This window comes from Diabrotica virgifera, chromosome 3, assembly GCF_917563875.1.
Source record: "Diabrotica virgifera virgifera chromosome 3, PGI_DIABVI_V3a".
Lineage (NCBI taxonomy): Eukaryota > Metazoa > Arthropoda > Insecta > Coleoptera > Chrysomelidae > Diabrotica > Diabrotica virgifera.
This window is the reverse complement of record NC_065445.1, coordinates 228,655,529-228,668,999: the sequence shown is the minus strand read 5'-3', so window position 1 is coordinate 228,668,999 and position 13,471 is coordinate 228,655,529. Positions and strand designations below refer to the sequence as shown.

Here is a 13,471-nt window from a genome sequence, read left to right as displayed (position 1 = left end):
TCTCGAAAACTAATGACTTTATCGTTACGAATGAAGAGTATATTATTTTCATAGAAAGTATTGGAGAATCCAAAAATTGAACTAAAATAGGAATTTCGCCAGTGGCGTAGAATTTGGAAAGGATCAACCATTCACTTTCCCCCGTCGTACGCCTCTGGTAATAGCCATAAACGTTTGTTTAACATAATTTAGTAGTTTGTACAGTACCTATACTTCCTACCAAGTATGAAAAGGATAAGTAGAATAGTTTTAAAATGCTGAGCAAAAATAGTTTTTAAATTTTTAGATAAAACACCCTGTAACTCAGTAAGGAACCACATTTTATTTAAGTGTTTTAGGTTAAATCTTCGTATTTTGTGCTAAGGTTTCTCCAGTTACTATATGGACAATTATTAATGAAACACCCTGTATATTAGACGAAAGATGGGCCCCTGACATATTGGGGCCCCCCGTAAGTTTCATGTTGCGGGGGCCTCTGTTACGCCTCTGAATAATTGTATGTATCGAAATACTAAACGTAGGTAGAGATTAATGAGGAAACCCATTTCTAGATTTAGAAATATTGTTCTAAAATTCGGCAAATTAGAAATTTGCAATTCTCAAATCTTTCAATAGTCACGTACAAAGCATTATAGTTTATTGTCGTCACCATAAAAGTTCGAGAGACCGGAAAGGATATATACACATACACACGTAAAATAATATATAACAGATTTTTACATAATATCAGACGACAAGATGGGGTCCCTGATCGATTGGGGCCCCTGATCGATTGGGGCCCCCCGCAAGCTTCATGCTGCGGGGGCCTCTGTTACGCCCCTGTACTTGATTAATTATCGTTAATAAAATATGTTTTAAATGTATAGTTTGATCAAACTTTCCCATTTGTAAATTGTTTTATTTTTAGACAATACTTATAAGGCTAATCATAAACACGAATATTAACTACACATAGCTGTCATAACTAAACATAGAAAACGTTCATAACAAACTTAGTATATTACAGAATTATTTAAATAATAATATAACTTACCATTATGGCAAGGAACTTGCAATATTATGATGATATATTAGTAGACCAGGTGATATTTGTGCTTTCTTCGTCTTTAAGTGCCATCTCCCAATAGGAGGTTTAATATCATCATCACTATCTTTACTTTATCTACCGCTGCTCTGAAGAGTTCTACGGAAATGCATTTAAACTAGTGTCTTAAATTTTTCAGCCATGATGCATTATTGTGTTTATTATTTAGTAATATTTGCCCGTTCTCGCAATACTTCCATGTTCGTTTTCTTCTGTGTCAACGATATCCTAAGCATCCTTCTGTAAAACCACATTTCAAATGACTGTAGCTTATTTATGAGTTCTCTATTAGAAATTTTTTTACATATAAATGGGGATTTAAACTTTCAAATAAAATTTGAATCATTGAATCCGTCGAATAGGACAGCCTATAGAATTTTTTACATAACTGTACAATTTTTAAGTTAATATAATTAAATAGAATAATAGAAATAAATAGAATAAATAGAAGAATCACCATGATGATCGCCAACATTCGTCACGGATAAGCACATCAAGAAGAAGAAGGGTATGAAATCAAATATTTTTTCGGTTAGCGTGGGAGTCGATACAGGCAGTCGATTTTGAGATCTGGGCCTGTGGGCGTATAAAGAGGATGGGTTCGGTGATAATTGCAAAGGTGTAATGACGCCGATGATTTAACCCTTCACTGCGGTAATATAGGAATGTAGACCTGTGCCGAATAGTTATTTTCCTAACTAGTGCGGAAAGTGATACTTTCACGCACGAGACTGCCGTTGACCCGAACGACGCGACAGCGGAGTTCGAGCAAGCAGTCGAGTGCGGGGAAGACACTTTTCGCGTGGGTTAGGAACAATATTTTTTCTAGGGCCGTACGTTTAGAACAACAGCGCCTAGAAGTGAAAATACACAAATTAATTCTTTGACAAGGTTGTCACAACCAAACTTTCAATATAATGGGTTACCACGACGACGATATTGGTTTCCATGACGACGATTTAAAACCAGTAATTGTCTACTGATCTGACTTTTAAATAGGTTTGTTCTAGCATCAGTTTCAAACGGTTTGAAACCATCAGCGAATAGTCGACCAGTGAGTAGAGGGGATAGCATTGGTGACTGTATTATGTTCTTTCACTGACCAACTCTTTGCTGACGGTTTCTGACTAGTTTGTTTGTTTGCTAGAACAAACCTAATATTATGTCAAAATAATTTTATTTCGTCGAATTATCGCGCTACTTTCATTAAAACATGAACACAATAAGATTAATTTGAAATAAATTAGTAAATAATATCTAAATATTAGTTTATTGCATGTACCTATTATAATATATTATAATGCTAAATTACAAATTTACTATCACGCACGCCGTGCGGGAAAGTGCAACTTTCGGAAACGAAATGCGTGTGTGAAAGTGGCTCTTTTAGCACGGCCGTAGAAAATAGTTATTTTCCTAACAAGTGCAGGAAGTCATACTTTTCCGCACGCGACTGCAGTTTGCCGAACGACGCGAAGCGGGAGTTCGGCAAGCAGTCGAGTGCGGAAAAGAGACTTTCTGCAAGAGTTAGGAACAATATTTTTTCTATGAGTCTTTAAAAAATGACCAAATCTTAATCAATTAATTAAATTAATATCAAAAAACATACACAAATTAATTCTTTGTCAAAACCAAACTTTCAATATAATTAATTAGCATGACGGCGATCTTGGTTTCCATGACGATGATTCAAAACGACTCTTATTGTGTACCGATTTGACTTTCGAATATTACGTCAAAATAATTTTATTTCATCGAATTGTCGCGTTAATTTAATTAAAACAGGTACACAATAAGATACATTTGAAATAAAATAGTAAGTAATATCTAAATATTAGTTTATTGCATGTATTATAATTATTTTAAGGCCATATTAAAATATCTACACGGAAAAGTGAAACTTTCTAAACTAAAACGCGTCGGCGAAAGTAGACATTTTTGCACGCTCGCAGAAAAATATTCAAATATTATTTATGAATTATGTGAAGGAAATCTGTTGAGAATCTGCTGCTGATGGTCATTTTGCTTACTTTTTGTGAGACGCGAACTCGCGTCCTCCGCAAATTTTTGAAAATTTTGTATAAATTGCGGAAAGCGCGAATTTGCGTCCTAAAAAAAGTTAATCAAAACTAATTATGATTCACCGAATTTATTTTGCAGCTCAGAAAATATTTTGTTAATGAAATAAATACTAAAAAGGTATGCAAATTTATTTTTTATTAAAAAAGATATAAAAAAGGAAATTTATATCAAATGATCTAAAAAAAGTAAGTAATAAGTAAAATTAAACTAATTTAACTTATGATACATGTATTTCCCACAAGTTAATCTCAAAAATAATATGTTATATTTGAGATCATTTATTTACGAAAATAGACAACTAGTTCGACAACGGACGGTCCACTTTGATAAAATAAGCCTTTCTGCATGTGCGGAGTTAGTTTTGTGCCATTTTAAAAACTGCGGAACAAATAGTTTATATTTGGAGTAACATTTGACATAGGCTGCTATATCGCATCGTCCGCATTTTTTTAAACACTCTGAGGACGCGATATTCACGCTTTCCGCAGTGAAAAAGTTAAGACGTATTATGACAAGATGGTGATATTGGGTAGACGCGATTATTTCCAAAGACATTTTCTTTTGTAAGAACAAATAAATTTTGGTCGCTTAATAAATGAATATAGTTTCTGTCCTTGTGGGATCGGTACTCACCGGAGGGACCGCAGACGTTCGGATACAATTAGCGTCTCTTTGCAAAGACAATGACGTCGACTTTGCAAAGTAACAAGACACTTACTCAACACACACACATTACACATGACACTAGGTACCTAACTGTTCAAAATTACCGTACCTACCATGCCAATGACCATTAGTTGTCGAGGCATTAGCTAAATAAAAAAAAAAAAATTTTGGTCGCATTATTTCACAAATCATCTTTTACATTTTGTCATATTTTACTAATTAAAGACTGTTAAACATCCTACGGTCTTTTACTACAAGTGTTTAACGAACCTACATTAATATTTAATCTATATTGGTTTTTTTTACAATTGTATATTTTTTAGAACGATCGGCATGGGACCAAATGTACGCTCTGGCTCGTTTACCAGGAGAAATTATGAGATACGATTTTATATCTTTTTTCATGGATGTAATAATTCTCTCACGTTCCCTGCCACTTAATTGGGTTATAGCAAAAGCTCTAGAGTATATATACATAGCTTTGAAATATTTCCAACCAATTTTGTGGAAAACTTTTCCATCAACTGCTCCAGCAAATATGCGATAATATATCAAAAGTAAAGGGAGACTAAGGGATGAAGACGTTGATATTAAGATTGCTAATATTTTTTTAATATTAGTCATATCTGAATATCAAAAAAATATAATTAAATTTGATTTACACTGTAAATAAACTATAATAATCCTATTTGTTTTCTTAATATTTATTTAATTCTACCAGGAGGTGAAAAGGAGAAGTAACCAATGTGCAAGAAAACAGAATTACTAATTACTTCAAGAGTAAAGAAGGGCACCTAATAGGAGGTAAGCAGGGGAAGCTAGGTAGATGGCAGGAGCATTTTAGAGAGCTGCTTAATGAAGAACCCGATGGAAGCGATGAAGAGCAAGCAACGGCGGATCCAGCAACCTTGCAAGGAGGGGGCAATGAAATAAAAATTTTCTCGTCACTCGCGTACGCAGGATTCTTTTTCGGAATAGGCTGTTACTTTCTATTTCTTCATGTACCATCTCCCTTCAGAACGCTGGTTTATATCATAGCTATCTTAATTATTTTATTCACTGTCACCCTAAATCAACCACGTAGTGCTTCTTCGTCCTGGACTGCGTTTTGCTTCTATTTTAACTTGCATAATATTTTGTAGCAACCTATATTTGAAACTTCTCATTGCATGTCCAAAATACTCCACTTTTCTTTTCTTGATGCCTTCTATAATCTCAATAGTCTTGCAGAGACGTTCTAGTATGCTGGAGTGTCGAATCCTCTTCACCCAAGATACTTTTAAAATTCTTCTATAACACCACAGTTCGACCTTCATAACCTCAAGGCGATTCAAGTAGATCGATTTTAACGAAAAGTCTTGGATTTAAAATATTGCTTATTATTTTTATTTCAGTTATTTTAATTGTTTAATTGTAGTAAACTTTGTATCTAGGGTTTTCGTCTTCATCGTTTTACGAGAGATGTCGCTGTTTTGCGTCTCAAAGGTGGAATCATTGCATGGCGGTGATTTCCCTTAAATAGGCAGGCTGTTGATATTTGGTTTAGAGTTGTGACTGCAGAGCCCCACCGATGACGCATGAGATTCAGAAATAGCTATCTCTGGAGATGGTGGTTCAACTCTGAATCAAATAAAAACAAAAACTGCCTTTTCCTCCTTCCTATATCGTTTTTATTCACAGTCCAAGACTCGACACCATACAGTAAGACTGAGAACACGTACTTCGGAGTAGGAATTCTGTTTTATGTTTCAGTCATTCAGTTATTAACAGGACACAACACCCACCTTTTTTTTTCAATCGTAATTATATCTTTCTTAAAAAAAATGCAACACCAGGCGAACTCTCAAGGAGGGGGCAGCAATTTACTCCATTGACCCCCCCTTAGATCAGCACCTGAGAGCAAGTGTAAATGATGGTAGAGGAAGTTAACGACCGGACGGAAACAATGGAGACTCCAACCGTAGAAGGAATAAGACAAATTATACATAGCTTGAAAGACAATAAAATGCAGGCAGCAATGGTATTACTGCAGAATTAATCAAGGATGGGGGAGCAGCACTTATAACGCGGATATGCAGCCTGCTGACGAAAATCTGGGAGCGAGAGGAAATGAATGAAGTATGGAGGGAGGCAATAGTATGCCCCATTCATAAGAAGGGAGATAGAGCAGTGTGCGAAAACTACAAAGGTTTCACTCGCCTAGGTGTAACATATAAGGTACTCGCCAGATTCATAAGAAGCAGATTGCAAAGCCATTTAAACAAGCAGGTTGGTGAATACCAGGGACGATTCGAAAAGGGCAGATCCACCAAACATTCGTGTTGAAAATGATTCAGAGCAGTACGTACGAGCAACAATTAAAACTAAACCTCCTCTTTATATATTTCAAAAAGCTTACGATTCTGCGATAAGGGGGAATCTGTACCAGGTCTTGGAATTCCGGAAAAGATGATCGGACTAGTAAAAATGACCTTAATGAAGACCGACAATAGAGTAAGGATATAAGGAAGTCTAACAGGAAAATTTTAAGCTAAAAGGGAATTAAAGTAGGGAGACCCGCTGTCCACTGTACTCTTAAATTTTTTTTGGAGGCAATATTAAGAAAGTGGAATACGAACGAAAGATATTATCTTTGACAATAGAAGCCAGGTTTTGACGTTTGCAGACGATGTAGTGTTAATGGTAAGAACTGAAAGGGAATTTTTGAGGATTTTCAAACTTTTTGAAGCGAAGGCTAAGCAATATGGACCGAGTCTCTCTCTTCAATCTTGACCCCACGGAGGGAGTGTAGAGGTCGAAGGTCGACATGATGTCGTCTATTGTCCTTCTCCAAAGTTATCTGTCTATTAATTTCTTTTAACTCATGCATAGGTCTTTTGCATATTCCTGTAATTTGATCGATCCATCTTGTTGGGGATCTTCCTCGTGATCTTCGGCCTTCCACATTTCCTTTATAATGGGCCTTTACATGTTTTATGTGTTTGCTCTCATAACATGTCCAAAGTATTTTAATTGTTGGAGATGGACTTCACTAGAGAGTGGTTGGCTAACTTTTAGATCTCTTAACATTGAATTATTTGTCCTACGGTTGGTCCAAGGAAGTCGTAACATTCTTCTCCAACAGAACATTTCAGTGGCGTCTATTTGTCTTCTTTCCGATTGTCTTAAGGTCCAAGATTCACATCCGTAGGTCAGTATTGGGAATATTACTCAGTTGATCAATCTCATCTTTAACGTCCTTGAAATTTGACAGTTCTTCCATATTGTAGTCATTTTTGCTGTGGCAACTTTTCCTAGATCACATCTACGAGCACATCTATGAACCGCGTATTAATGAACAAAGTATATGGAAATGGGCAGACCACATCTGAAGACTACCCAAAACATCGAGAGTAAAGAGTATTGCTTCAAAAAGGTGACGGATTTTGAGTACATATCTAGGTAACTCTAACAAGTAAAGGTGAAGAAAGTCAAGATATTGAGAAGCAAATTTCGAGAAAAAGGAAGACTGTCAGAAATCTACATAAACTATTAAGGGCAAAAAACATCTCCAGAGAGGTAAAATTGAGACTATACCGAACAGTGATCCAGCAAACAGTCCTTTACTGAAGCGAAACAAATAGGGCTACGATTATGTAGACTTAAGAACATCTTTGTTAATATTTGCTGTTTGGGTCTTCAGTGCTTCCATCTATGATACACATCATACCTTAATATCTCTTGCAGGATCCGGTTTGGGTGATCTTCCAGCTCAGTGAATTTTGTTCAGACTTTCTCTTCCATCATATCCAGTAGCCTTATTTGTTTTAGATCTCTGAACAGGAAACGTTTGCAGCTTCTCTAAGGCAGTTGTTGTCTGCTCCTGGTATCTTATTTTTGTTACTACGACTTATGTATCCCTATGCGAGAGATGCATATTATGTGATTATTTGTAGTATAATGTTTCTCAGTCTTAATTTTGTTTTCTGAATTCATAGCTAATTTGCTTCTTCTTCCTGTGAGTTCTCTTATTGTGACTCTGGTTGTTGCTGTTTTCTGGACTGTAGCGTTAACATGTGATATACATGCTAGATCTTGGTTCATTATGACTCCTAGGCTTAACAACTTGCCATCACAAGTCTTCAGCAGCTTTGCTATTAATGGTTTGCCTTCTAAATTATTATACATTTAGATTCTGTTTTGAATTTTGGTCAGATTTTGTATAAATTACTATACATATATCAAAAGTTGATATTTTTGAAGTTATACTTCTTTAGGCGCGATTGGGAGTGAATTTTTATTATTCTGCGCGCATGCGCACACAGACAGTATGGAGTTCGTTGCTAAATCTTTTAAGTTATGTATGTATCAGTCCAAAAAGGGTGTGGAAAGAATATATTAGTGTTTTTAGTAAATATATTTATTATAATGTTTGTGTCTTTGGATTTGCCTTCCTCGGGAATAAGATAGTAAGTAATATTTAAAGTATTTTTATACTTCACTTGATCTATTTGTCACCATGTCTGGAAATCTTGTAATCCGTAAAAACAAAGGGCGTATAGCTGGTAGAGCGTTCGACTGGAGATCGAGAGGTCCTCGGTTCGAATCCGTGCGTTTTCTATTTTTTTTAATTTTTGGTATTGTTTAATAAACATTTTTGGAAAGTAGTAAGTAAAAATTAGTTAAATCTTTAAATAAAATACAAATAACCTGTTGAAAATATATTTATTTCGTTGAAATCATATAATAGAAGTATAACTTCTTACGTGCGTACAAAGTACACACACATTCTTTTTTTTTTAATTATCCATGTTTTTTCAGAATTTTTCATAAACAAATTTACACGATTTCTTGAAAACCTGTACACAGTCATAATATCTTTTAGGTATTTACATCGAAATCAGATTTCTAAACGCAGGGCTACAGTAGCTAGGGTGGTCCGATAAGTACTTAGCCTACAACAGAAAAACGAACATTTTGGGAAAAGTGGTGATTTATTTCTGAACATAGTCTCCTTCTAGTTTGACACACTTGACGCAGTGATGCTTTAACTTCTTTAACGCGTCTGAAGAATAAGTTTTCTCGAGGTCTGCAAAGTAGGCTTCCGTGGCGGCGAGAGACTTCTTCCAGTTTGGAAACAAAAAATCACACAGGGTCAAATCTGGAAAATACGGTGGATAGGACAGCAGTTCGTAGTCGAACTCGACCAATTTAGCGAAGCCCACTGCGGTGTGAGCCTGTGCGTTGTCATGGTGGAAGAGCATTTTTTTTTCGCCAATTAGGGCTGTTTTTCTGCAATTCGGCGTAGAATCGAAAGAGCCGAAGAGCTTTTTGCAATGCAATATGTATCGAAAACCCCTTTGTTTTTTAATTGCTAATCAAGCGGGCGCGACACTACTTTCAACCGTTGCATGTATGTAATGTGCGTAAATATATGTGCGGAAAAATATTCTGATTCAACTTTTTTCACCATCTGGCTTGAAAAGGTCTCCTTTTAACAAATTTTTATGTTGCCAGGATCAAAAGGCAGTCAAAAATTTTTTTAAACGTTTTTTTTGTTTTTTCCTAAAACTAATTTTTTGCATCGGACAATTTTTTTTGGTTTTCTGGAGCATTCCAAATCGAAAAGATCTTAAGTGACTTTTCTCTAAATGTGACAGTTTTCTAGATATAAGCGTTTGAAAATTTAAAAATTGCAAAATCGACCATTTTCAACCATCAAAAACTATGTGAAAAACCGAAAATTTCAATGTTACCAAGGTACGTAGATATTCTATGAGCATCGATTGATAAAATTCCGAAGAGCTTTTTGCAATACAGTATCTAAAACGAAAACCCCTTAGCTTTTTAATTGCTAATCAAGCGGGCGCGACACTATTTTCAACCGTTGCATGTAGATGTAATCGGAAAACATTTGAAGTTTTAAAAAAAATGTTTCAAACATTTTTTGACCCATTTTTCACTCTGGCAACATGCTTATTTGTTAATAGGGAAACTTTTCAAGCAAGATGGTGAAAAAAAAATTGAATCAGAATATTTTTCAGCACATATATTTACGCATATTACATACATGCAACGGTTGAAAATAGTGTCGCGCCCGCTTGATTAGCAATTAAAAAACAAAGGGGTTTTCGATACTGTATTGCAAAAAACTCTTCGGGATTTCATCAATCGATGTTTAAAGAATATCTATCTACTTTGGGAACATTGAAATTTTCAGATTTTCACATAGTTTTTGAAGGTTAAAAATTGCCGATTTCGCAATTTTTAAATTTTTAATCGCTTATATGTCAAAAACTATCAATTTTAGAGAAAAGTCACTAAAGACATTTTCTGTTTGGAATGATCCATGAAACCTAGAAAAACTTTTTTCGATGCAAAAAAATTATTTTAGTAAAAAAAAACGTTTAAAAAATGTTTGACTCACTTTTGGACCTGGCAACATGCAAATTCGTTAAAAGGGGTCCTTTTTGAGTAAGATTGCGCAAAAAATTCGAATCAGAATATTTTTCCTAGCGGATGCGCAGTGGCTTTCTGCACTAAGGTGATGTATTTAAAAATCGATTTATGCCGGTTTTTTCTGTTCTAAATGTCCTGGTCTTCTTCTTCTTTAGGTGCCGTGTCTGTATTCAGACGTTGGCCGTCATCATGTTTACAATTTCCTGAAATCTCTCTCTATCGGCTGCTGCGCGAAATAATTCTTCTACTGTGCAGCCACACCATTGTCTAATATTACGCAGCCATGAAAGTTTCTTTCGACCAATCCATCTCTTTCCCTCCACTTTTCCTTGTATTATAAGGCGAAGCAGATGGTATTTAGGTCCTCTAACTATATGGCCGAAGTATTCTGTTTTCCTCTTCTTTATGATGCTTATGAGCAGACGTTCCGAATTCATCATTTGAAGAACATCTTCATTGGAAGTGTGCGAAACCCACGATATCTTTAGGATTCGTCGATAGCACCACAATTCGAATGCTTCTATTTTGTTTAGCATTGTGGTTTTTAAGTCCATGTCTCACAACCATACAATAGGATAGACCACACATAACATTTCAGCACCTTCTTTTGAATATTCATCGACAGGTTTCTATTACATAAAACTGGTTTCCAGGTCATAAAAGCCTTCCGTGATATTTCGATCCTAGTTATTATCTCTTCATCAGAGTCACAATTTACATTTAACCAGCTGCCAAGGTACTTGAAATGATTTACCCGTTCTAACTCCTCTCCATCAAGAGAAAGCTGACCTTGATCTATATTAATCTTTCCAACTGCCATCCACTTTGTTTTTGAAATGTTGATTTTAAGGCCTCTCCGATAGCTTGCTTCACTGACTAGATTTAGTAGTGTCTGAAGATCTTGTAAATTTTCAGCAAGAATGGCTGTATCGTCAGCGTATCTAATATTGTTGATTACTTCTCCACCTAGCCTTACTCCCTCTTGTCTGTCATCCAAAGCCTCCCTAAAGATTTCTTCAGAGTACAGATTTAAAAGGGTGGGTGACAAAACACAAAGTCCTGGTCTAAGTAAATGAAATATAAATTGTATATTATTTTGATATTATTATCAGTAGGTACGGTGAATTTTTGCAGTTAGGTACCTAGTGTCATGTGTAGTGTGTGTGTTGAGTAAGTGTCTTGTTACTTTATAAAGTCGACGTCATTGTCTTTACAAAGAGGCGCTAATTGTGCCCGAACGTCTGCGGTTCCTCCGGTGAGTACCGATCCTACAAGGACAGAAACCATTTTCATAATATACGAAAAATTTCTCACCCTGGTGAGATTCGAACTCACGACCATTCGGACCTTTCGATCCAAAGTTAGGCGCTCTTATCACTAAACCACAGAGGGGGTTAGGTATATTTTTAACACAGGAAATTATTACTGAGAATAAGTATTTAAAAGTTAGGAATTTATATTTGAAATATTAATGACATATTTCATTTGAATATTAATGACAAAGTTTTTAGACATCTTCAATTTTGTACATAGTTATAGTAGGGGAGCAAAGTATGCTAAATGTGCACTACACATTGTGCAGTCACTTGAGCGCTTTGAACACCTATTGGGTTGTGAAGAGTATGCTCTAAAACCAAAAAAAGTTGAGTAAAGTTTTCCATTTAGTGGGAACTTTCCATTTTTAATTTAATTTTCCATTTCCAACAATCGTTTTTCCGATTATAACGCCATCTATCAATAATTCGAAAAAATGTTCCGAATAAAAGTTACTTATTTTTACGAAAGGAATCCAAATCTGCAATAAAAAATGGAGGCTCCTATTTAAGATTTTAAAGTAACCCCCACCCCAGCTTCGTGGGGGGTCATGTTTGGTGCCATTCGATAGATTTTTTAAAAATATTGAATACTTAAGTGTATTTCACAGTTTTTCGATCTGATGTTCATTTTGCGAAATATCGCGGGATTCGTATTTAAAATATAAAATTTACCCCCTACCCTTCTCCGTGGGAAGTCGTGTTTGGTACCCTTCGATACATTTTTCAAAAATATTGACAACATATTTTTTAGTTTTTCGATCTGTCATTCATTTCGCGAAATATTCGCTTTTATCTTGTGAAAGTTTGGGACTCACCCATTTCCTTACGCCCGGCTCAAATCGTTAGATTTGTGAAATATACACTCTTTTACATGTATTTAACTTACCTTATCTTAATCTGACAATTGCGAGTATTTTTAGGGATATATTTTATGCCAATAATGTTAAGAGCCAATATATGGTAGAGGTACATCTTCAGGGTACCAGGTTTCTCCCCATATGATAATCTGACGCGCTCAAGTAACTGCAAAAAGCCCGGCTTGGGCTCCCCTACCATTATTAACTCTCTTAAATCCAGTTATTGAAACTGATAAATTTAAAATAAATTATCATGAGTACAAAATGTTAATTAAACAAGTTTTAATGCAAGATATTTGTTGAAAACTTTATAAAATGCAAAAACTATTTTAACAAATTCATAGCTGACCCACTTAACACTTAGAGAGGAAAGGAATATAAAAAACGCACATGACAATTTTACCTAACAGTTTACTTAAACTCCAAATGATTATAATAAAGTATAACAATAAGGGGAAAACTCTTTACAAAATTATATTATCAGTGAGAAAAACGACATTTTTTTATTTCGTACAACCTGTCTGAACTTTGGATTGAGGTTATAGCATTTGATTCTTATTGGCGAGTTGAGATTTCCATCTGTTAGTTGAGATTTGGAACGATTTTTAATAATGTTCATTTTTGAAAAAGCGGCTTTGCACACATTAGTTTAGCCAAACATAGTACAAGATTTCACTTTTAAAGGATTTCAAAATTGTCAAACACTATATTCAGAATTTAATGGGGGTCCGCACAAAACTAGCCTATGGTCCGGATGCGGACCGCGCTCTCCTAATTGGTGACCCCTGCTCTATACTATGCCATTTAATTTTATGAAGATTTCAATGTAGGTACTTGGTGACAGGGCCGCGTTTAGGTCAATTGACCTAGGCAATTCTCTAGTAGCCGCCCTTCAAGCATGTAGGTACCATTTTTGCGAAAAAAATAATGCAAGCAGATTTTTTTATTTAAATAAGAATACATAAAATTTGTCATTCCAGGTCGATCACATCAGATTTCTTTCTTGATTTTTCATTGGGAAAATCATC

General features: G+C 35.3%; 1 protein-coding gene across 2 annotated transcripts in view; it reads left to right on the top strand.

The window, feature by feature from the left end:
- The window catches only part of LOC126881571 (uncharacterized), a 42,655-nt gene that overhangs the window by 21,443 nt on the left and 7,741 nt on the right, over window positions 1–13,471 (top strand). Inside the window, exon 2 of one of the 2 annotated variants that reach the window (XM_050645895.1) lies at window positions 4,156–4,520. The exons of the other annotated variant lie outside the window; for it this stretch is intronic. Within the exon in view, the coding sequence (XP_050501852.1) occupies window positions 4,156–4,379 (224 nt within the window). The 3' untranslated portion in view covers window positions 4,380–4,520. Of the gene's footprint in view, window positions 1–4,155; window positions 4,521–13,471 lie in introns of those variants that run through there. 2 annotated transcript variants of the gene reach the window in all.